The sequence below is a fragment of the Cucurbita pepo genome, chromosome 7 (genome assembly GCF_057944985.1).
Source record: "Cucurbita pepo subsp. pepo isolate OVF chromosome 7, ASM5794498v1, whole genome shotgun sequence".
NCBI classification, from domain to species: Eukaryota; Viridiplantae; Streptophyta; class Magnoliopsida; order Cucurbitales; family Cucurbitaceae; genus Cucurbita; species Cucurbita pepo.
In genome coordinates, this window is record NC_141804.1 from 6,759,153 (window position 1) to 6,782,634 (window position 23,482).

General features: G+C 41.4%; 1 protein-coding gene across 1 annotated transcript; it reads right to left on the bottom strand.

Annotated features, from left to right (window-relative positions):
- Window positions 1-13,384: 13,384 nt before the first annotated feature.
- Window positions 13,385-15,176, bottom strand: LOC147791879 (uncharacterized). The gene is made up of 3 exons (XM_087125579.1): window positions 14,406-15,176; window positions 13,834-14,241; window positions 13,385-13,648 (listed from the first exon to the last, which is right to left on the bottom strand). Exons 1-3 carry the CDS (start codon window positions 15,174-15,176, stop codon window positions 13,385-13,387), a joined length of 1,443 nt encoding a protein of 480 aa, XP_086981705.1.
- Window positions 15,177-23,482: the final 8,306 nt, after the last annotated feature.

The following is a 23,482-nucleotide window of genomic DNA, read 5'->3' on the forward strand; positions in this document are numbered from 1 at the left end:
ACTCCTCTCCCTATCTTTCTTTTGGGCTATTAAACTTTTTCCCTCGGTAAAGCATATATATTCAATTCATGATCGTTCACTCCTTTGACGATATTCCCTATTTCTTCTTTCACTCGTTGTTATTCACTATTTTACGGTCTTGTAGCTGAGCCCCTCTCCCTATGGATTCCCTTGCCTGATTTCCGGAGGTAAAGTAAAGCAGCTTGTCTCCTCTCTGTCTGTCTGTCTTAGCCTTTCTAGCTTTCTTTGTTTTATTCTCTTCTTTCCCTCCCTTGGTAAATGGGTGAGGTAGCGTCTTCATTTACTCTCTCTCCCTGATTGAACTGTCAAAGAGAAATACTCTTTCCTTTATTAAATAGAACTACTGAACTCGGGAAAGACTATTCACTCTCTTCTCCTTTCTTGCTTGCTTTCACTCCTACCCATTCACCTCTACAAGTAGCTTCGCCTCTTCGCCCTACGGGTCTCAGGTCTTCGCCCCTTAACCTCTCCAACTCGAGTTGAACTGGGTAAGCTGCTAGATGATCAGCTCCTTCCCCTTCCCTGTCGGTAAAGTGGTTTCGCTCCTTCCCCTGTAAGTAAACAAAGAAAATGAAAGGATGTTCGCTTCGCGCCTCTTCTGGTCTCGCTGCTTTGCCCATTCGCCTAACTATTCGTGTCTCATCGCTGCGCTCCTCTGTCTATATTCTTTCTCCTTTTCTTTTCCTCTCCCTAAACTGTAACCACTCCTTCCTTATTCATTCGAGTGACGGAACTTGACTCACTGCTCTCCCTATTTATTCTGTGATTTCGCTCGGTAAGTAAATGGAATAGGTGTTTTCTCTTCTGTCCTTTCCAGTCTTGTCTCGCTACTTAACTTACTGCCTCTTCTTGTAACCCTTAGAAGTAAGTCAAAGAGGTCGGTCGGTCAGTGTCAGTGGTTGAGACGAGAGCTCATTCACCCCTCCAACTCGGTTTCGAATCTTGTTTGTTATGGTTCGTTATTCAAAGACTCTTTTCCTCTCGCTTCACTGTAACCTTTCCTTATTCCTTCTCCTGAACCTGATTAAGGGGTAAAAGCCAAAGATGAAGTCAAGACTAAACAAGAATGATCCTTTCCCGTCGAGTAAGTAAATCAAAGAGAATTGAAAGACTCAACCTCAAGCCAGGCCTATTCTTCTTTTCCTCTCTCTATTCCCTTCACCTATTTATTCTTGATGAACTCAGTAAAGCTAACCTTTCTTTACTTTACAGTCGATAAATAGTGTTTAGAATCAAATGAAAGAAGAATCAGAGAATGAATTGATTGAAAGATTTGTTCATGAACCTAAACCTCTATTCCTTTCCCTTCACTTTCCAGTCGAGTAAATTCATTCTCTCCTTCACCTATTTATTATTGAACCTATTCATTGTCTCACCCATTGCCTGAACCTCGTAAACTATTGGTCTCACAATTCCACTTAGCCTGCCGCTTTGTTGGTTTTTTCTCCTTGCCCTCTCTCACCTCAAAGGTTAGGCATAGGTACTCTGATCATTCTGAGGATGTATATTTCATCAGCCAGGCACCCAACCAACTATTGATTTGTTGCAAAGAGCTCTTTCCCCTTTCCCCTCGCTCCTTAGCTTTGTTTGGTTGTTGATTCTCCTTCTCCTTCTTCTTCTTGAACTGCTTGCTGCGCTCCTTCACCTATTGGTCTCATTGTTTCGCTACTTTACATGAGAGTGAATGAATGAAATCCATAACATATTTATTTCTTTCTTATTCTTTATAGAGGTAAGCTGAGATTACCTTCCTTATTCATCAAGTATTGAAAGGAAAGACTGAACTCAAGATTCATTAGACTGAACTACGGATACTGAACCTCTATTGGTCTCATTCCCTTCTGTAGGTCTGTTTGCTCCCTTACCTGTCCCTTCTGCTATGGTTCGTTATTCTTGAAGGAACTGTAAGTAAAGAAAGACCGAAGAGTTGTAGAACTGAAGAGTTGTAGAACTGAACTCATGAACCTTTTCCTTCTTTCACACCTGAACCTATGTCGTCAAGACTCAACTCAAGCAAGACAAGAGAAATTCGAAACCTGAGAGTAAATGACTTCCATCGGGGAGATGAAACATGAGGGGAGATGAAACATTAATGTAATGAGACAGATTGAACTCAAGAACCTCTATTCCTGGAACTTGACAGGGGAGGAGAGTCAAATGAGAAGAAGGTAAAGCGACTGAACTGGAAGCAAAGCCGAAACCTCAACCCTCTCCCTTTGGTCTCGCTCTTTCACCCCTCTCCAACTCGGTTTCATGTCTTCGACCCTCTCCTTTGTCTCTCGTCTTCGCCTCTTCGCCTCTTCGCCCTACGGGTCTCAGGGCGAAGCCCCTTTTCCTCTATGTTATTACCTTCCCTTATTGAATGAAGGAGGTAATTTCATTTGGCAAGTCAAGACTAAACTCAAGATTAATTAACCTTCCCCTTCTTGACCTCTATCTTCGTCTTCGCCCCTCTCCTTTGTCGAGCGTCTTCGCCTCTTTCCTTTTCTTGTCTGATTGAACGGTAAACTAAGACTCACCAAGAATCAATGAATTAGCTTAGCTGCTTTACAGGAGAAAGAGATGAATGAGAGAGATTGAAGGAGGTAAACAGGAGGGAGGATCTGAAGGTCAAGCTCCGTAACCTTTTCCTATTTTTTCTTGAACGAGGTAAACTGGATGGCTGGAAGGAAAGACTCAACAACAAGAATTCCCCTTTGACGATATTCCCTTGCCTGATTTCCAGAGGTAAACAAAGACTGAACTCAACACAAGATTAATGAGACAGAACCTCTACAACTGGGTAAAGAAAGTGGCTTGCTTCGCCCCTGCCCCTGTATTCCCTTTCCTTATGGAACTCGGTAACTAGGTGTTTTATTCTTTCTCTGATCTTACCTCCTGAACCTGAAAGTCTTTCAAGTCAAGACTCAAGCAAGATGCATTCTCCTAAACCTTTGACTGATTGACCGAGGTCTGTTCTTTTTGCTCCTTCCCCTGAACTGAACCTTGCCTGTCTCTTCTTTCCTAGTAAACAAGGTCTCACTACTTCCTGCTTCGCACCTTTCCTCTTCCTTTTCAGCTATTTATTCTGTCTGGAACTCTAACCTCGTTCTCTTTTCTTTCCCTTCTTGAACTGTAAACATTCAACTCAAGATGCATTATCTTTAACTACTTGTTTTGTACTACTACTTGTTCCGTTATTCTTTCACAGTCAACTCTGGAGGTAAAGCATATTCAATTCATTTCCTCCCCCTTCACCTATTGATTCCTCGGGTTTCACTACTTAACTACTGTCGTAACCTGATTTCATTCACTCTTTTACATAGGCTAGATGAGACTGAACCGACACCCTTGTTCCTTCTTTCACTGGTTGTAGCTATTTGAATCACTTTTCTTTCTTTCTTTACAGTCGAGTAAATTCATAGTGTGTTTATTAGGATCAATCAAACTTCAGAGCTGCGGGCATAACCTTTAGAAAAGAGAGACATGAACTAGGTCTTTGATTGAACAGGAGGAAGTCAAGACTCAACATTAATTAACCTTCCCTCCTGACTGAAGATGAATGAGACTGAGCTACTGACCCTGAACCTCTATGACTTGGTTTCATGTCTTCTATCCTCTCCCTATTTTTGAGGTCATTTAACTAGGTAAAAAAGCTTACGGTCTTGTTGCTGCGCTCCTTCACCTATTCTAATTGTTGAATTGACTCTCTCTCTTGTAAACTCAATCACTACTTCACCTATTTAGTCTTTAGCTGATCTTGATGCTTTCTTTCACTCTTAAACCGTAACCTGATGTTCACTCTTCTCCTTAACCTCTCGGGACAGTGGCTTGGCTTCTTTTTCTTTCATTCACCTTTTCCTTCTTTATAGAGGTAAACTGTATTCTGATTCTTTCACTGGGTAAGCTAATTAATTCATGGACTCTAATGTAAACAAGGTCTGTCTCACTCCTTCACCTATTTCTTCTTTCATCACTGATCTTGATCCTCTCGCTCGCTACTTACTCATTCACCTTCTTTCACTCAAAGACTCGGTAAATAAATGGGTTGGTTGGTTCAGTAGCTAATGAATGGGCTGGCTCTCCCTGAACCTGTCTGTCCCTTCTTTCATTGAACGAGGTAAAGCTAGAAGAAGAAAGAACCTTTACAGTTGGTTGAGCATATTCAATCCTCTTCTCGTAACGCAGCATTGGACTGATTTTACTCTTTGACTCGACAGTAAGAAAGATTAACGATCAATAACCAGATGGAACTCCGTCTTGAACAGGGTAAAGCCGCTAACTCTCCCTTCAAAAGAAAGTGTTTCAAATAAAGACTCAACTCTGGATTCCTTCTCCTTCACTACTGAACCTATTGATTGATTCTTGATCCCCTTCTCCTGCACCTCTACTTTATTACTTGACCGGATTAAACAGTAAACGAGGCTTCGATCCTCTCCCTATCATTCTCGTGGCTTCGCCCCTTGTTCCTTTTTGCTTGAACTCTTCCCCTGTAAGAAAGATTAAGGATCCTTCCCCTCTCTCTCCTGAAGATTGAACAAGGTAAATGGGTTGGTGCAGTAAGTAGCTCTTTGATTGAAGGAACAGTAACCAAAGACTCAACGAAAGCATCATGAGACAGATTTCTTGGGCAAGCTATTTTACGGTGTCTTTCTTCTCCTTTCACTCTTTTTTATTTACCTGTAAAGAAAGACTCCTTTTATTAATTCTCGTCAACCTCGCTCTGTCACTCCTTGTTCCGTTATGGTTCATTATTCTTGAACAGTAAGGAAAGCATATTTTCCTCTCCCTTGTAAAAGAAGAAAGATTAATTCCCCTGAACCTCTGCTTCTCTCCTTCACCAGCCATATGTCCGGTCTCTGATCTTTGCTTTCCTTTGATTCTACTTGAAAGACTCTGAAAATGAAAGAAAGATGAATGACCCTGAACCGATATTACCTTCTTTCACTGACGTACTCTCCTGTAAACATTCCTTCAGAACATGACTATTACTGATGAACTCCTATACCTATTTCTTCTTGAACAGTAAACGAATCTGGTCTTTCTCTTTAATTCTTGTTATTGTGACTGATTCTTGAACTATTCTTTAACTGTAAACAAAGACGAAAGATGATGAGAGCATATTCTCTCCTTCTTTAACTGCTGAACTCCTCTCTCTATCGGTCTCACAATTGAATTGCCTTCCCCTATTTATTCAGGAACAAGGTAAAAGCAAAAGAGAAAGGTAAGACTCAATTAGCATGAATTCGAACATATTCTCTCCTTCTTGAACTGTAAACTCGTTCTCACTACTTGGCACCTTTCCTCTTCCTTCCCCTATTTATTCAGGAACAAGGTAAAAGCCAAAGATCAAGTCAAGACGAAAGAAGAATGATCCTTCACCTGACGAGTCGGTAAAAGAGATGAATGAGAGAGACTGAACTTCACTGCCCCTTTTCCTTATACGATATTCCCTGACCTGATGTGATGGAACTGTAAACAAAGACTCCTTATTCAATGAATGAGAGTGAACTCCTTCGCCCTACGGGTCTCACTGCTTTCGCTCTTCTCTTCTTCGAGTTCTCGTGTCTTCGCCCTTGAACCTACCTTTACAGTTGAGGAGAGTCAAATGAGATTAAGTGAAGCTGCTTCCCCTTTCCTTTACTGTTCCAGAATCAATTCATATTCAATCCCTTTCCTTTATCAATCCCCTTTCTTTTCCTTATACTCTATTCTCGGAACTTGCCAGGAGGGAGAGTGAATTCATTAGCAGCTTTACAGTGGAGCTACTACTCCTATTAATTCTCCTTCACACAAGGTAAAAGAAAAAGAGAAAGACTCAACTTGAAATTCCTATCTATCCTTGTCGGTAAAAGAAAAGAGATGAATTCGACTTAACTCCTTGTTTTACAGTTCAAGAAAGAAAGAAGGGAGAGTCAGTCCGTCAATTCCTTGTCCTTGCAGCGACTTCCCCTTCACCTATTGATTCTTTCACGAGGTAAGAAGTAGTAGGTAGCTAGCTCTTTAATTGAAGAAGAAAAAGAAAGTGTTGAAAGTCAAGACGAAACGAAAGATGAAAGTTCACTCCTCTCCTTTCCAGTCGAGCCGCTTCGCCCCTTTTCCTATTTCTTCTTTCCCGGTAAACTAAGACTCAAGCGCAAACCCGGACTATTCTTTAAACACAGTAAAGTCGAGAATCAAGGATTTCCCTATTCTTGAACAGTAAACTAAGACTCAAGCGCAAACCCGGACTATTCTTCAAAGACTCGGCGGTAAAGAAAGCTATTTGAAGAACCTGAACAGTAAGTCAAAACGAAGAAGGATTAATGAGACTGAACCAATATTACCTTCTTTGAACTTGAGAGTCGAGTAACTTAATTCAATCCTGAACCTTCCCCTTCAAACACTGTAACCCAGGAAGTCAAGACTCAACCTTAAACCGATTCTTTCTCTCCTTCCCCTTTACATGGGAGTAAATGAAAGCGAAAAAAATTTCCTTGCTTGTGCCTTATTTATTGAGGTCAAAAAGTAGCTCTTTCCTGTCCCTCTCTCTCCTTGTTAGAATTAGAACATAGAAAGAATAAGATGAAAGATGAATTAATGATAGTGAACGAACTGAACTCCGTAACCTATCCTAATAGCCTTTACAGGGGAGAAAAGAAGAAGAAACCAAAACCTTTGACTGATTCCCCTCCGTAAAAGAAAAAGAGAAAGTCTAAACTCCTTATTCATGCATGAGAGTTTACAGTCTTTGCGTTTGAAGGAAAAGAAGGGAGAGTCAGTCCATGCAACTCCTGAACCTGAACCTATGGATTCTTTCACTCTTTTACTGTACTGTCTGTAAGAAAGATTAATTCTTTAACTGATCTTGAACAAGGTAAAGCGGCTGGGCTGGATGATCTGCTCCTCTCCCTTTCGGTCTCGCACTTCGTTCCTCTCCCTTAAACCTTTTCTTTCCTTCTTGCTTTCACTCTTTCTTGAACAAGGTCAAGCTCCTTCACGAACCAGATTAGATTGAACTCTTTTACTCGTTAAAGCGCTACCCCCATATAACTGTAAAAGTTCGTAAGACCTTTTTCCCTAAGGAAAGCTGTTGAAAGAAAAGAAATTCTATCCTCCCCCGTATTTTTGGGGATCAAATCGATGTTTTACCCTATTGAAACAGTAAAGACGAAAGATGAATGAGAGTGAACTGTCAGTAAATCCTCAAGATTCATTCTATCTTCTGTCTATTTTTGGGGATCAAAGTCTATCCTCTGTCTATTTTTTGGGATAAAAGAGATGCTTTACCCTATCTTTTGGGCTAAAAGTGTATCTCTCCCTTATTTTTTTTTATTAAAAAGTCTATCTTTACCCTATTTTTTGGGATAAAAGAGAGTCAAGGTAATTAATAAGTCAAGACTATCGAAGAATCAATTCGACTTAACTGTAAGTAAATCCGAAAGATTCCTTCTTGATCTTGATCTTCCCCTTCAAGTGTTGAAAGTCTTCACTCTCGATTCATTCTTTCTCTTCTCCGCCGGCTCCTACTTATTCTTGAATGAAATCCTTTTCCTTCTTTATTTGTTCTCTTTTCTTTTCTTTCACGCTCCACTCAACTGTAAACCATTATTTCTTTCTTTCTTTATTAACCTTTTCTTTTCTTCCCTACCTGCTTCTTTCTCTCCTTCCCCTCGTATTCCAGTATCTCGCTTTCTTTCTTTTCGTGTTGTAATGGTACCGAGGTACTAGCTTTTCCACGGAATGAGTAGATGAAAAAGTACAAGTTGTATCTGATCTGAAACTCCATTAAATTAAGAAGATAAAGCCCAAGGGTAAAGGGCCGAAAACCTCCTAAACTTTGGAAATCTGAATATGCAAGCATTTCCAACTTCAATTGCAAAAGGAATGAATTGACTTCGAACAACAAAAAGGGGTGTGAGCACTAAATCTGACTTTTGTGTTTTGATAGGACTATTCGTAGGGGCTGGAGTGGACAGTACTCATTATGCAACATTGCCAAAGCTCAGGCTATCCCACTTCCTTCTATCGCTCCTTGCTTGCTCCCCGGCATACCAAAAAAAGAAGAAAACCAACCCTTATTCGGATTCGAACCGATTATTCAAGCCTATCCTCTTTGGTAAGGGCCTTGTAAGGTGGATCAGAGGTTCTACTTGCATGTGTAGGATATCGATGTGGAAGTTGACTTCTTTCCCTCCAGGCAGACCGTCAAGCCTGTATGAGTAGTGAAGAGGAAGAAATGGAGAATGTAATCACCTCCACCTTTCATCTATTAAGTCCGTCTAGGAAGTATAATCGAGAATGAGCAAGACTTTGTGTTGTAAGGCCTTTCCCTTGCTATCTTAGACCAGCCTAACTTGGCCCATTCCTTGTTCCTCAATGGGGAGTAATTCCTCTCTCTCTCTCTCTTCTTTACTCCAGGTTGGGGTGGTTGGTGGGTCTTGGGTTGGTGTTTGTAGAGGGTACACAGTGTAGCAAATTGGTTATGTATGGTGATTGTAGTGAATAGGGACGAGTTGAGGGGTAATGTGATTGATTGTTGATATCTGGGTGTGTACCCAATGACCATATGGGTTTCCCCCCTTCGTTTCGGAATTTGCCATTTCTACATCTCTTTCTTCCCTTTCTTTCCATTTTGTTGGTCACGGTATTATGCCTAAAGAGTAGACACAGGATAATAAAGAGTCTAAGCTCGATCCACCTTCACACAATTTCTTGAGTTAGACATAAACTAATATAGACAAAGGCACAGATAGTGCTACTATCTATTGAAAACAAGAGCATAGAAGTAGCTGAGAGGCAGGGTAGCTGACTTGCTCTTCCTACTCCTGTATGTTCTTCTTTCTTTCTCTTTTTTTGCCAATTAGAAGAAGGACTTGGGTAACCCCTGGCTCAAACCCACCCGTTAGAGCAGCGAGCTGGTTACTGAAGTCGAAGGCGGGAAAGGGTTAATGCATAGAGGATTGGACGGGCTTGCTTTAACCGAAGGGGGAGAAGGGAGTACGAAAGACTGATTGGAAGACAGGGCCTTTAAAAAGGATACAAAGAAAATGGAATAGAAGGACGATGGTGAGGATATATCCATAGTAATGAGAACCCCTGCTATTTTCCTTAGGCTTGAAAGTAGCAGTAACCGTCTATGCTCTCTTTGCTGGAGTTCTTTCTTTCCTTTCTGGAGTTCATGATTGTTTGATAGCTCGCTGCGTGACTTTCTGGCTGTTATACCCTGAGGGATGTAGCTAACTAAGGCAGTCTGGATGCTAGCCAAGAGCGGAGGTTTGTTTTCAACGCCTTGCCTGCAAGCTTTATGAGATTGTAGCTTTCTTCTATTTACAGCTCTAAAATGGATAGCTAGATAGGTATAGGTGGAGTCCTTCCTAACTTTGAGTCTCAACACTTATAAGTTCTTTAGTGTGAAGGTAGCTTGGCTCACTTCTGATAGTAAACGTCAGTCTCATTCCCTAGGCTAGGATCGGCTACTGTTGGGATCGGTCCGGCAGGAAGGAAAGCTAATCGGCTGAGCAAAGAAGGTTCTTCCACGTACTGAAAGAGTTAAAGCATTGAAATGCAGTCATGTGTCAACGCCTTTCTCCATTAAAGAAGATCGGAGTCGTGAACAGTAAAAGCAGATTCTTGGCAAAACCTTGCATCAAGAGGAAGTCCCGCACCTGAAAGTGGAATCCCTAAAGAAAGGCTCATCCCGCGCTTGGGTACTTTATTTTGGTTATTCAATCTCTCAAGAAAAAATGGTTGAATCTTAGTCAACTGAGTGAATGCAGAATGATTGATAGCTCTCTACAAGCTCTTGGCACTCTACTTAAGGAAGCGAAGCAACCACTTCTCCCCGGCATAGGCAAGAGGGATCCATTGAGAGGGCTACCCGCGTATGAGATTGAGAGAGAGGCGGGGGATGATCAAATATGGTTAGACTGATTTCATTCCAATAAGGAAGCGAGAATCAGCTTCATTTAATGCCAGTATCTCTCTCAGCTGCAAGAAGATCAACTGCATTTCTATTTTGATTTTAGTCGACCAGGAGTTCGGAATCGGCAAGAGAGAAAGAGAAGACGTTCGTGCTGGGAAGCCGGGCCCTTTACATAGGCTTTTCGAAGTAGCTGCAATTGAATGAATGCGTATCAGCTGTGATTGAATCAGTAAGCGCTGCAATATCCATCTTTCTTGGTCTTCAAAGATAGCCAGACTAGGTGAATCAACACCTAGTTCTTTCCTACCCAGGGGATTTCCGCCCAGATAGCTCACTTTATTCGAATATATCACCTAGAGGCCGGACAAAGATAGGATACCGCTTGGCATACTGCACCTGAGGAAGAATTCCAACTATTAATCCGACTGGAAGCGACGAGAGAGACTGCGGTGAGGGAAGAGACTGACGAACCTTGTAAGGAAGGCCCAACAACTTTGTTTGACTGCAGCGGAGGATACCACGGATACGGAATACCATAGATTGACACGGAGAGAGAGAAGATCTCGGCCACTTATATATCGGGGGATAACCCTGGCTTAACCCTGAATCAGCCACTGAGATCACCAATGCCTGAACTGCGTCAGAAATCACTACTGATTGGGATCGCTGGGACTCCTTTCCTTTGGAAGATGGACCAACTCACAGAGAATCTTTCGGCAGAGATAGCTAAATAGGATTACCTACCCACCTTCAGATATTCCTCGGTAAGACTCACTAGATATACTACTCTAACCCATGGGCAACCTTTTTATGAATAGCTACCCCAATTAGACCATCCCATAACACTGATGAGCGGTGTAAAATGAGCTTAGTTCATGTTGGGCCCGACTAGCTACGGTGAAATATGTCCCTGCCTGGGTAAGCCAGTCGGTTGAGCCGGTGAAAAGCTTGGAAAAGAAGAAGAAGATAGGGGAGCCCTTATCTAATGATATCCCACGGGTAAGCCTAAGTGAAGAGAATGCTATGAGTTCACAAGAGTAACTAGAAGGTGAATGAAAAGAATCTAGCCCTGAGCAATAAGGGTCCGGAAGCAAAGGTTATTCCAATCTCGGCCTTTGACTGTATTCCTTTCGCTACTGAACCGTCGAGTATTGAGGAAATCAAGCTTAATGAGAGTGATTGAACTCCTCGCCTATTCTTTATGGTCTCATTGCTTCACCCCTTCCCCTTTCTTTTCCGATATTATCGGATTGAACAGGCAGGGTAAACTGGCTGGCCGATTCCTTCCTTCACTCATTATCCCGAACCCATTTATGAAGACGACTGATCCTGTAAGGACCTTTTCTTATTTAGTTGATACTTTCCCGGTAAAATGGGCTATTTCACTCTTTCACTGCTTTTTCTCCGATTCCTTCTTATTCTTAAACGGTAAACTCATGAACCTGATTTCACTCTTTGACTCCCCTACCCGTAAGAAAGACTCATTCGATAGAACAAGACAAGATTCATTCGACGTAACAGGAAGAGAAGAGAAAGAAGAAGAATAATCAGATATTTACCGTCGAGTAAATTCATTCAAAGAGAAAGGAAAGAAAGAGAAGCGACTTCATACGATATTACCGGAAGTGATGGTTCGTTATGAGAAGGAAAGGAATTGATTGATTGTGAACCTTTATTCATTCCCTTACCTACACCTTATACTCTTGAACCTCTGCTGCCTACTTACTCCTTCACCGGACCCCATTTCTTCTTTCACTGCTCTTTCTCCGATTCCTTCTTGACCAGAAAACTCAGAATCTTAGCACGGATCCTTCTCCTCTACAACTATTGGTCAAACTCCATAACCTTATACAGTATTACCGGATTGAACAGTAAATTCATGAAATTGGGAGACACAATAACCTTTTTTACAGTCTTTATTTGATTGAAGGGAGACTAAAGAAAAGAGATAGAACCTTTCCAGTCGGTCGAGTAAAGAAAAGATAAGAGATAGAAAGAAGGGAGTCAAGACGAAAGCGAAGCGAAAACAAGTACTCCTTCATTCCCTACTACTATTTACAGTCTTTGAAAGAAGGAAAGACTCAAGCTCAAACCAGGACGGACTATTCTTCAAACAACACTCGGAAAAGCATATGAAATCCTGTCCCTTCCTCCGGAACCTATTCTGTAAACTCAATCACTCGGATATGAAATGCTTCTTGCTTTCACTCCTGCCCATGAACCTCTACAACAAATGAAAGGATGTTCGCTTCGCTCCGCTTTGACTCTATGACCGGACCTTCTGGAACTGTAACCAAAGACTCCTTATTCATTAGATAGATAGACTGATCCTACTGATTGAACGAGTTTAGAGTGAAAGAAAGAAAAGAGCAGAGCTACTTCACGAACCAGGAGAGATCCGGAACAAGACCCGGAACAAAGAAGGGAGGAAGTGTTAGTGTTTCAAGGAAAGACGAAATTGGAACAGTAAGAAAAGAAGCAAGCTCATGAACCGTAATCTTCTTTCACTCTAAAGCAAGGTCAAGCTCATTCACCGTAACCTTATACTCTATTATCTTCTCCGTAACCTGAGCCTATGTTATTCTTTCACTCCTTAGCTGCTTTGAAAGCCGAAACCAGAACTAGAAATCAAGACTGACGATTAATGTGAGTGAACCTTCTTTCACAAGTAAAGAGGTAAACTCCGGAACTCGCATATTCTCTCCTGTCCCTTCCTCCGTAACCCTTTATCAAAGAATGAGACTTCCCCTTATACTCTATTTCTTCTTTCACTCTTGAACGAGGGTTTCACTCTGTAACATAGGCTGCTGGATGAGAAGCTAGCTTCAGAACCTACTGAACAGGGTTGAACTATTCAAAGACTCGGTAAAGTGCTATTTGACTGAACCGAGGTTACAGTCTTTGTTTGAAGGGAGACTAAAGATTAACGAGAGTGAACTGTAAGAAAAGCTGAAACGAATCATTAGACTGATTTCACTCTAAAGCAAGGTAAAGCGACTGAGCCTGAACACCTGAGCTACTGAACCAGAACCTTCTTTCTTTCACTCCTCCTTCACCTCTCGGTTGAACAATTAATTCCATTGCCTGAACTGTATCAATACTCAAGCAAGATGCATTCTCCTGAACTACTTCCCCAAAACCCATTTATTCACTGTAAAGCATGTTAGACACACTCATACAAGGAAGAGACAACACATAGAGACAACAAGCAAAAACCAACTTCAGTTATCCTTCTTCAACTTGCTGTACACCTATATAGACAGCAGAAAAAAAAAAAAAAAAAACTAAACACAGGAGAAAAATAACTACTGATAACCTACACAACAACCGATAATAACCTACACTAACTACCCTTGCTATTTATCCACAAATACTAAAACTGTAATACAAGATTAAATAAACTAACAAATCATCTTCTTAATCTTGTATTTCGATCTTCACATTCTTACATTCTTCAAACCAATTCTTTCAGTAAACGTCCTAACCATATTCCTTGACAAGCAGCCGACGTCGCCAAAATATACTCCGCTTCACAGGATGAAAGCTGCCGCCATTATCTTCGCCTTCCTTCTTCTCTGTCTTCCTTTCAATGGACAACTGCTTTTCATCGACAATATTAATTACTTGTTCTACTTGTCCGACCAATGGCTTTTCCTCAACAGGTTTAATTACCTGTGCTACGTCAATTGCACTGCCAGAAACAATGGCCTCCTTCTCCTTCTCCGCTTTCGTTTCTCCGGCGACCTATTTTTCAATAGCACCGCTATTGTTTCTGTCCTCCTTCTCCTTCTTCTCGCCGTCATAGGTGACCTCCTTCTCTTTTATCTCCTTTGCTTTCGCTACCTCCGATGCCACATTCTGAACCTCCGCCACAACGCCATCGCTCCTCTCCTCGGATTCAAACTTCACAGTGCCAACGATTTTCTCACCATCGCTCTTCTTCTCTTCTCGCTTCTTTGTTTTTTTTTCTCCGATTCAATCTTCACAGAGCCATCGATTTTCTCCTCATTGATCATCTTCTCTGTTTTTTTCACAGACGCAGCCTTCACATCTCCACGTCCTTTTATCTCTACAAGTGATCCATCTCCGAACTTCACCGTGTCGGTCACTGACTCGTTCAATTCCAAGAACCAACTTTGACAACCAGTCATGTGATTGCTGGCTCCCGTATCTAGGAACCAAATGTTGTTTACCTTCTCAATTTCTTCCGGGACAACCTTTTCTTCATAAAGAGCCATCTCCGTCAACTTTGGTGAATCGAGAGTTCGGACTTCACAAACTTGTGCTGTAAGTAAGGCTGGCTCATCCTCATCACTTTGCGTCTCAGCCAAGTGCGCCTGATCCTCCCATTTCTTTGATCTACAGTCGGATGCATAATGGTCCTCCCTTTTCTTCGATCTAAGTCGGATGCATAATGGCCAATCTTTTGGCAATTATAACACTTCACCTTCCGACATTCTGAGGCATAGTGGCCTAGGCCATGACAATTGTAGCATCTTACCTTGCTCTTATCAGCCTTCTTCTTTTGATGAAACGAGTCGTTTCCACGACCATGGCCTCTCCCTCTCCAGCGACCACTGCGACCTCGCCCTCGGCTATGGCCTCCATTGTCGCTACGTTTTTTCTCTTTCCATTCTCCTTGAGTCAATAAGACATGCTCAACATTCTCTTTGTTGCCACCGATCCGTTCCTCATATGCTTTAAGACGGCCGATGACTTCCTCCATGGTCATCACCTTTAAATCGACAAATTGCTCTATTGCCGATGCGATATGAAGAAACTTAGGAGGTACTGAGCGGAGGAATTTTTTCACCAAGTATGCCTCTTCAAACTTGTCTCCAAAAGTACGTATCTTATTAACAACTTCTGTCAATCTTGCTGCATAATCATCAATAGTCTCGGACTCCTTCATATTCATAATTTCAAACTCAATCTTCAGGGTTTGGATCTTTGCCTCCTTTACACGTTCAGCACCGACACGAATAGTTTTTAACATCTGCCATGCTTCTTTTGCTGTCTCTTTCGCTGCTAACAAAAACAGCATCTCCTCAGGGATTGCTTGATAGATAGCTGCTAAGGCCATTTGATCATTCCTTTCATCAAGACTATCCAGAGACTCGGTTGATTCGATTGCGTCCCACACCCCTTGAGCACGCAAAAAGACCTTCATCTTCATAGCCCATGCTGAGTAGTTGGTTCTCGATAACGTCGGGTATTGGAGTGATGCCAAACCTTCCTTTGTTGCAGACTTCAATGACATGATCTTTGGCATGTAACCACGCTCTGATACCAATTGTTAGACACACTCATACAAGGAAGAGACAACACAGAGACAACAAGAAAAAACCAACTTCAATTATCCTTCTTCAACTTGCTGTACACCTATATAGACTGCAGAAAAAAAAAAAAAAAAAAAAAAAAAAAAAAAAAAAAAAAAAAAAAAAACTAAACACAGGAGAAAAATAACTACTGATAACCTACACAACAATCGATAATAACCTACACTAACTACCCTTGCTATTTATCCACAAATACTAAAACTGTAATACAAGATTAAATAAACTAACAAAGAAGCGTCTTCATTTACTCGACGACTGAAGGGTTGAACTACTCGATATTCCCTGACTGACCGGATTGAACAAGGTAAAGCGACTGAACAGGAAGAGAAGCTCCGGAATAGGAAGTCAAGACTATCGATGAAACCGAAGAAAACTTGAACCTATTCGTCTTTCATTTCCTCTCTTGTAAACTCATGAACCTGATTGAACTATTCTTGAACTAACTCTTTTACTCAACTGTAACAAAGAATCATTCGCCTCTCCCCCTATTTTTGAGGTCATTTTCTTCTTCTTTCACTTGGGACTATTCTTGATCTGCTGATTCTTTCTTGCTTGCTTGAACTTACTCTCCTCTCCGGTAAAGCTGCTAATGAATGGACTCTGCCTTCTCCTGAACCTTATTCATCAAGTGTTTCAAGTCAAGACGAAACTCAACAGGATTCTCCTATTCATTCCTATTTCTTCTTTCTCCGGAACCTGAACTGTAAAAAAAAAGAAGAATCAACCTTTTCCTCGGCTTCGCCCCTTTCCGTACGATTCTTTCTCCCGTACTACTGAACTTGTCCCCTCTTGAACTCGGGTTGAACTATTCATTCTTGATCTGATCCTTCAAACACTCTTTTTCATGTAAGGACCTTTAATGATTTTATTGATGCTTCTCCCTATGTTTTTGGGCTATTTTCGTCTATTTTCCCTGATTGAATTGTAAACGTAAACTAAGACTCAACGATTCTTTCTCCTTCACTCCTCTCCCTTTGGTCGAGCTGTTTCACTCCTTGTTCCGTTATTGTGAGTTATTCATTCTTGAACTGTAAATGAAGAGAAGAAAGAGCAGGTCAAGCTAGTCCATGCCCCTTCGCTACTGAACCGGAAACAGATTGAACTCCTCCCCTGAACCGAAATTCTTGAACAATTAATTCCATTGCCTGCCTCAGGTTGAACTCTTGAACAATTCCCTGACCGCAAGGAACGAGGTAAACAAAATAACTATGAGCGAACCAGATTGAACAGTAAGATAAAGAAGCAAGCGACTGAACCGGAACAGGAAGGAAGAAATGAAGGGACAGGAAAGACGAAACATTAGCTGTTTTACAGGAGAGCTCCGGAACCTATTCTTGAAGGTCAAGCTCATTCGCCTCTGGGACAATTCCATGGCCTCTCCCTATTTAGTTTGAGGGCTATTTTCCCGATATTTAGGGCTGTTTTCCTTTCTTTCCCTTATTTCTGCAGGTAACATAGGCTGGATGGATGAGAATCAGGTCAAGCTCCGGAACAGGAGAGTCAAGACTCAAGCTCCTACTGATTGAACAAGGAAGGTAAACTGTAGAGAGGGTCAAGCTCATTCACCTATCGGTCTCATTGCTCCGCTCCTCTCCCTATCGATCGAGTTGCTCTGCTCCTTCCCCTTCCCTGTCGGTAAAACTGCTTCAATCAAATAAATTCTATCCAACATAGGGGTAAAACATTAAAAGACTTTTTTCCCTAATAGCTGGGCTGAAAGAAAAGAAATTTATCCTCCCTCCTATTTTGAGGGATCAAATCTAGTAAAGGTAATTCATTATTAAGTCAAGACTATCGAAGAATCAATTCAACTTAACTGTAAGTAAATCCGAAAGATTCCTTCTTTCTCTTTCTCTGATCCTCAAGATTCATTCTATCTCTCCCTTATTTTTTTGATTAAAAAGTCTATCTTTACCCTATTTTTTGGATAAAAGAGAGTCAAGGTAATTAATAAGTCAATCCTCAAGAAGAATGAGAGTTTATAGTTCAGGGAGACGAAAGATGAAAAGGTGAGACTGAACAGTGAAAGAAAGAAGGGGGAGTCAATTCCTTGCAGCGACTGAACCTGAACCAATATTACCATCAGTTATTGCATTAAGGAAGTAAAAGAAAGAAGAATGAATATTCAATCCCGAACCTTTATCAATCTCCTGAACCAGATTTCACAGTAAGAAAAGAAGAAGAAAGATGAATGTTGACTCCTCTCCCTATTTCTTCTTTCACTCGGTAATAAAGCGGAAAGCGAAAACCTTCTCCTTCTGTTCGAGTTCGTTATTTTATTCTTTCATTCATTATTCTTGAACGAGGTAAAGCATATTCTCCGATTCCTTCTTTCACTCCTGAACTCGCATATTCAATTCCTTCCTCGCTCCTTCGCTTCGCTTCCTCTTTCTCTTTTCCTTACTTCATGGGGTGGGTGACTCTCGATGTTCATTGGCCTGTTGGTTGCGCCTGTAGCTGCGAACTCAACTGTCTGCTTGGTCTGTCTTTTTCCAAGTGAATTAGAGAGGCGTATCTGATTGGTACGCTATTTTTCGATCTTTCTTTTCGTGCGGGTGCCACGGAATGGGCGAAGATCACCAGAGAGCAGCAGGGCCAGATCTTGATGTAGATAGGAGTTATCAAGCTGAGGGGAGAAGGCACATTATGAAAGTTGAGGCTTGACTCTAACAGGTCTCTTAAAGTCTCATTGCTACTCTTTATTAATATCCCGTTAGTCACTTTTATCCGTTGAGCGAGGGCCCTTCCACCCGCCACTGACCAAAGCTCTAATGTAGAGAGCTAACCTACTAGTTGGCTTGCTTGTTAGAGGAAGGACTAGTTGGGTCGATAGAGGTGGTTCAATCTAACCTTTGCATCGATCTTTGGCATGAGACTTTTTTCAGGCCGAATCTTGTCTATTTCGAATCAAGTATAAGTTCAATAGTTTCCTCCCGTATGAGAGTAATCAAAAGAGAAGATCTAAGAGAACTTGTCTAGCTTGACTTGAATTGCTCCCATCCAATCATTCTACTTACTGAGGAGTTTTGTTCTGTTCGCCAGTAATGCTTTCTTTTTTAGAGGATTTATATCAGAATTTCCCTACCTTAGTTCCTTCCCGCTTATATTTGATATTATCCCGGATTCGGCTTCAAGCGCTTACTCTTCCGCGCATGGCATCTCTGACCCAAGATTCTATGCATCTGAACTCACTGAAAGCAAAAAAGAGTGGAGAGTCGACAAGAGTGCTGCTTCTCCCCCGAAGGGAACACGTGTAACAAACAGCCCCGCAGGGAACTTTCTTTAAAGCTAAAGCTAAGGAAGTCTTGTATGATTGATTCCTTGCCTGGACACGAAGGGTATAAGAAGAAGTGAGGGAGAAGCCCGTAGCTCAGTACTACTTTACTCAAGCTTTTTTCCCTTGGATACATTGTTTTACAGGGAAAGGGGCTTTTGCCCAGGAGTTACTGCACAGATAGGTGGTAGAGGCAGAAAAGTGTCCGCTTGAGAATAATCATCTGCAATCGGTAAAGAGAAAGAGATTTGATTCAACCTAAATTCCTTTAGAGCCCACGAAAGATGAGCTAGGAGTAGGGGAGCTCCAGCCTTTCCGTCACAAGAGATCGCTCTTCGAGGTATAGCTCAGGAGGGCTCCAGCCTTTATTAAATGAAGAAATGTTATTTGCTGGTTTTCTTCTCAATTTCTTCTGGGACAACCTTCTCTTCATAAAGAGCCATCTCTGTCAACTCTGGTGAACCGAGAGTTCGGACTTCACAAACTTGTGCTGTAACGGCTGGCTCATCCTCAACACTTTGCGTCTCAGTTAAGTGTGCCTGATTCTCCCTTTTCTTCGATCTACGGTGGGATGCATAATGATCCTCCCTTTTCTTCGATCTACAGTCGGATGCATAATGGCTAATCTTTTGGCAATTATAGAACTTCACCTTCCGACATTCTGAGGCATAATGGCCTAGGCCTTGACAATTGTAGCATCTTACCTTGCTCTTGTCAGCCTTCTTCTCTTGATGAAACGAGTCGTTTCCACGACCATGGCCTCTCCCTCTCCAGCGACCACTACGACCTCGCCCTCGGCTAAGGCCTCCATTGTCGCTACATTTGTTCTCTTTCCATTATCCTTGAGTCAATAAGACATGCTCAACATTCTCTTTGTTGCCACCGATCCGTTCCTCATATGCTTTAAGACGGCCGATGACTTCCTCCATGGTCATCACCTTTAAATCGGCAAATTGCTCTATTGTTATGCGATATGAAGAAACTTAGGAGGTACTGAGCGGAGAAAATTTTTCACCAAGTATGCCCTTCGAACTTGTCTCCAAAAGTACGTATTTTATTAACAACTTCTGTCAACCTTGCTGCATAATCATCAATAGTCTCGGACTCCTTCATATTCATAATTTCAAACTCAATCTTTAGAGTTTGGATCTTTGCCTCCTTTACACGTTCAGTACCAACATGAATAGTTTTTAACGTCTGCCATGCTTCTTTTGCTATCTCTTTCTCTGCTAACAAAAACAACATCTCTTCAGGGATTGCTTGATAGATAGCTGCTAAGGCCATTTGATCCTTCCTTTCATCAAGACTATCCAGAGACTCAGTTGATTCGATTGCGTCCCACACCCCTTGAGCACGCAAATAGACCTTCATCTTCATAGCCCATGCTGAGTAGTTGGTTCTCGATAACGTTGGGTATAGGAGTGATACCAGACCTTCCTTTGTTGCAGACTTCGACAACATGATCTTTGGCATGTAACCACGCTCTGATACCAATTGTTAGAAAACACTCGTACAACTAAGAGAGGCAATAAACCAACTTACCCATGATTCAACTTGTTACACAATACATATATAGACAAAATAGCCACCTAACTGCCAATAACTACCCTTAACAGCTAATAAGTACCTTTAACCGCTAATAACTACCCTTAACCGCTAATAACTCCCCTCAACTAACATAATTTAAAATACAAACAGTAAATACAAATAAATTACGGTTAATACAAGATTAAATAAACTAACATTATTAATGCAATGGAACTCAATCACTGGAGAATCAAATTCAAGATTCCTTCTCCTTCACCTCTCCAATTCGTCTTCTTCCGGAACCAAAGACGATATTCCCTGAGCTACTTCACCTTTACAGGATAGTAAAGAAAAGAGACTGACGAAAGCAAAATGCATTCTCCGATTCCTTCTTGAACTGTAAACTAACGAACCAGATTTCACTTTTATACAAGGTAAGGTAAATAGGCGGGATTCTTCTTTCCCTCGGGTGGGTTGAACTAGGTAAGCTGGATGAGAAGATGGACTCTCCCTATTTATTCTTGAAGGAGGTAAATAGGTTCATTCATCTTCCGTCTTGTCCTATACTTTAGTTAACTTACAGTCTCTTCTCTCTTCTTTCCCTCGGTAAACTTCTGAACCATTCCAGTCTCACTGCTGAATAGTGTTTGTTTAGAAGAAAACTGAACTGCTGAATCACCCGAACCTTCTCCGAATTTACTCTCTTTGTTTGAAAGAGGGGAGATGGAAGAGAAGAACCTATGTTTGAAGGGAGAAGAAAATGAAAGTCAAGACTCAACTCAACAAGATTCATTCGACTTAACTCCTTTTCTTTTCCTATTTATGAACTGTAAAGTGGCTTCGCTGAATCACCTGTCTGACAATTTCCATTGCCGTAACCTATCGGGAGAGTTTTTGCGCTCCTCTTTATTCTTGAACTCGGTAAACAGGAAGGAGGATTGATTCTTCTTTCCACTCTTTCACAAGGTAAAGCGACTGAACCTGAACCGCTATTCCCTTCCCTTCTTGAACTCGTTAAATAGGTGTGTTTTATTCTGGATCTTCTGCTCTCCTGGACTATTACTTCTTTCACTCAGTACAGGGTAAACTAATTCATTGACTCACTCTCCCTGGACTGTAACCACTATCGATTCATTCTTGATCTTCTCCTTCTCCTGTGTATTCTTGAACTGTAAAAGAGAAAGACTCCTTTTCCTTCTTTCACTCTTTTTCCTGTAAAGACCCTTTATTCAGAAATTGACGCTTTACCCTATTTGGCGGGCTATTTTAGGCTAGAGGTACTTGATTCATTATTAAGTCAATCCGAAACTCCTTATTCGACAGATTTCACTCTTTCACTATTCTTGAAGAAGGTAAAGCATATGAAATTCATTCGTTCTCTTTTCTTTACCTTTTAGTGAAAGAAAGAAGGGAGAGGAAAGACTCAAGATACAGTTCTAGAAGAAATGAATTAGCTGCTTTTGCTTGGTGAATAAGAAGAAATCCGGAACCTGAACCTTCTTTCCCTCTGTAAATAGGTTAAAGCATCTTCATGTCCTTCACAGTCGAGTCGAGCTACTTCACCACTTTCCTGTTCAAGAAGGTAGACGAAAGAAGAATTCAACTTTACAGTTCAAGAATGAAGACGCAGCTTTTCAATCCTCAACTCAAGATTCATTCGACTTTCTTTACAGTTAAGACTAAATGAAGGAACTGGCAGGCAGGAAGACTCAACGAAAGAAGCATTCTCCCTCCTGAACTCCGTAACCTATTTATTCTTGATCTGATCCTTTCTTGCTTGCTTTCACTCCTCTGTAAAGGATCTTTATCTAAAATCAGGGAAAATGGACTCTTTTATCCCTCAAAATAGGGTAAAGATACACTTTTTCATCCTCAAAATAAGGGAGAGATAGAATGAATTTCTTGTTGGTCGGTCCGTCAGAGTTCAAGAAGTCAAAGGTTTAAGCTTGATTCTTTCCTTCCTGTAAACTATTATAATTAATCTTTCATATTTTCTTCTTCAATCTAGTCTCTTGTCAAGCAGCTAATCTAATGAATTGACTCTACCCTCAAATACACTGTCAAAAGGATAAGTGACATCTGGGTCCGGTTCAGGCAATGGAATTGTGAGACCGATAGCGAGAGGACACCATTACCTTGCGCATCGTGATCGATGTGGATTCTTTCTTCCTCTCCAGCCAGGAGCCCCGACCAGTCTTTCCTAAAAAGCTTTTAGACCCCTCCCTCTGTGTGAGCAAGTTATACTAGCAACTTACTGTGTCATGTCTGTTTTCGTTACACATATGATATGATACCTCTCCTCTCTCTTGAGACTGAGATCTCTTTTGCTACTGGTACAATAACTTCTCACGAGGTTGAAGCGGAGCCAAAATCTGTCCCACTAACCTGGCCAATCTCTCGGGTTAAATGTCTGGGGTGACATGCGCATTCCGAAATCTTTCCATCATTTGTTCTCGGTGGTGTAACCAAGCCAATTTAGGAAAAACCTACTACTGAATCTAATGATTCAAAGTCAAGTCAAAGTGTCCCCGACTAAATCGCTCCCGGCGTTCACCTTTTCCTTTTTTGTTTGTCTGGGTGGAGGCAGCGGGGCTCGCTTAACCGGCAGAATTGGGATCTCTCTCGCATGCAAATATTTCGATCGGGAAAGCCTCGCTTATTGAAAGGGCGGATTCTTTTTTATCACACTTTTGTTTTGCTCATAAGTCAGGAAAACGTTGGTAGGAGCGGTGGGATGAGTATGAGTATATAAAATCAAAACCAATAAGAGGAAATAACGATTTAGAAAACAGGGCAGGGATTGATTCTTTACAATGACCACCGTAGACCAATTTCAAGGGATGTAGCGCAGCTTGGTAGCTCCTTTAGTTTTGGGTACACAATGTCTGTCACCGGTTCCAATCCTGTCATTACGCTTCAACCGGGTTATTCTATTCCCCTCTTTCTTAGAAAGAAAAGGACTAAAATCAAAAGACTTAATAGCATGGCGATACATTTATACAAAACTTCTACCCCGAGCACACGCAATGGAGCCGTAGATAGTCAAGTAAAATCCAATCCACCAAAGAATTTGATCTATGGACAGCATCGTTATGGTAAAGGTCGTAATGCCTGTCATCATTACCGCAGGGCGTAGAGGGTGAGGTCATAAGCGTCTATACCGTCAAATCGATTTAGGAATGAAACATATATGGTAGAATCATAACCATAGAATAGGACCCTAATCGAAATGCATACATTTGTCTCATAGACTATGGGGTGAGAAAAGATATATATATTTGACATCCCAGAGGTGAAGGAAGAAGAAGCTCGACGAGAAGAGGTGAAGGAAGAAGAAGCTCGACGAGACTGGAAAGGACAGGACAATGCAGCCCCTGATTCTTCTTTTCTTACAGTGAAAGAAGGAAAAAGTTTCAGGTTGAGAGTCGTCTTCATCTT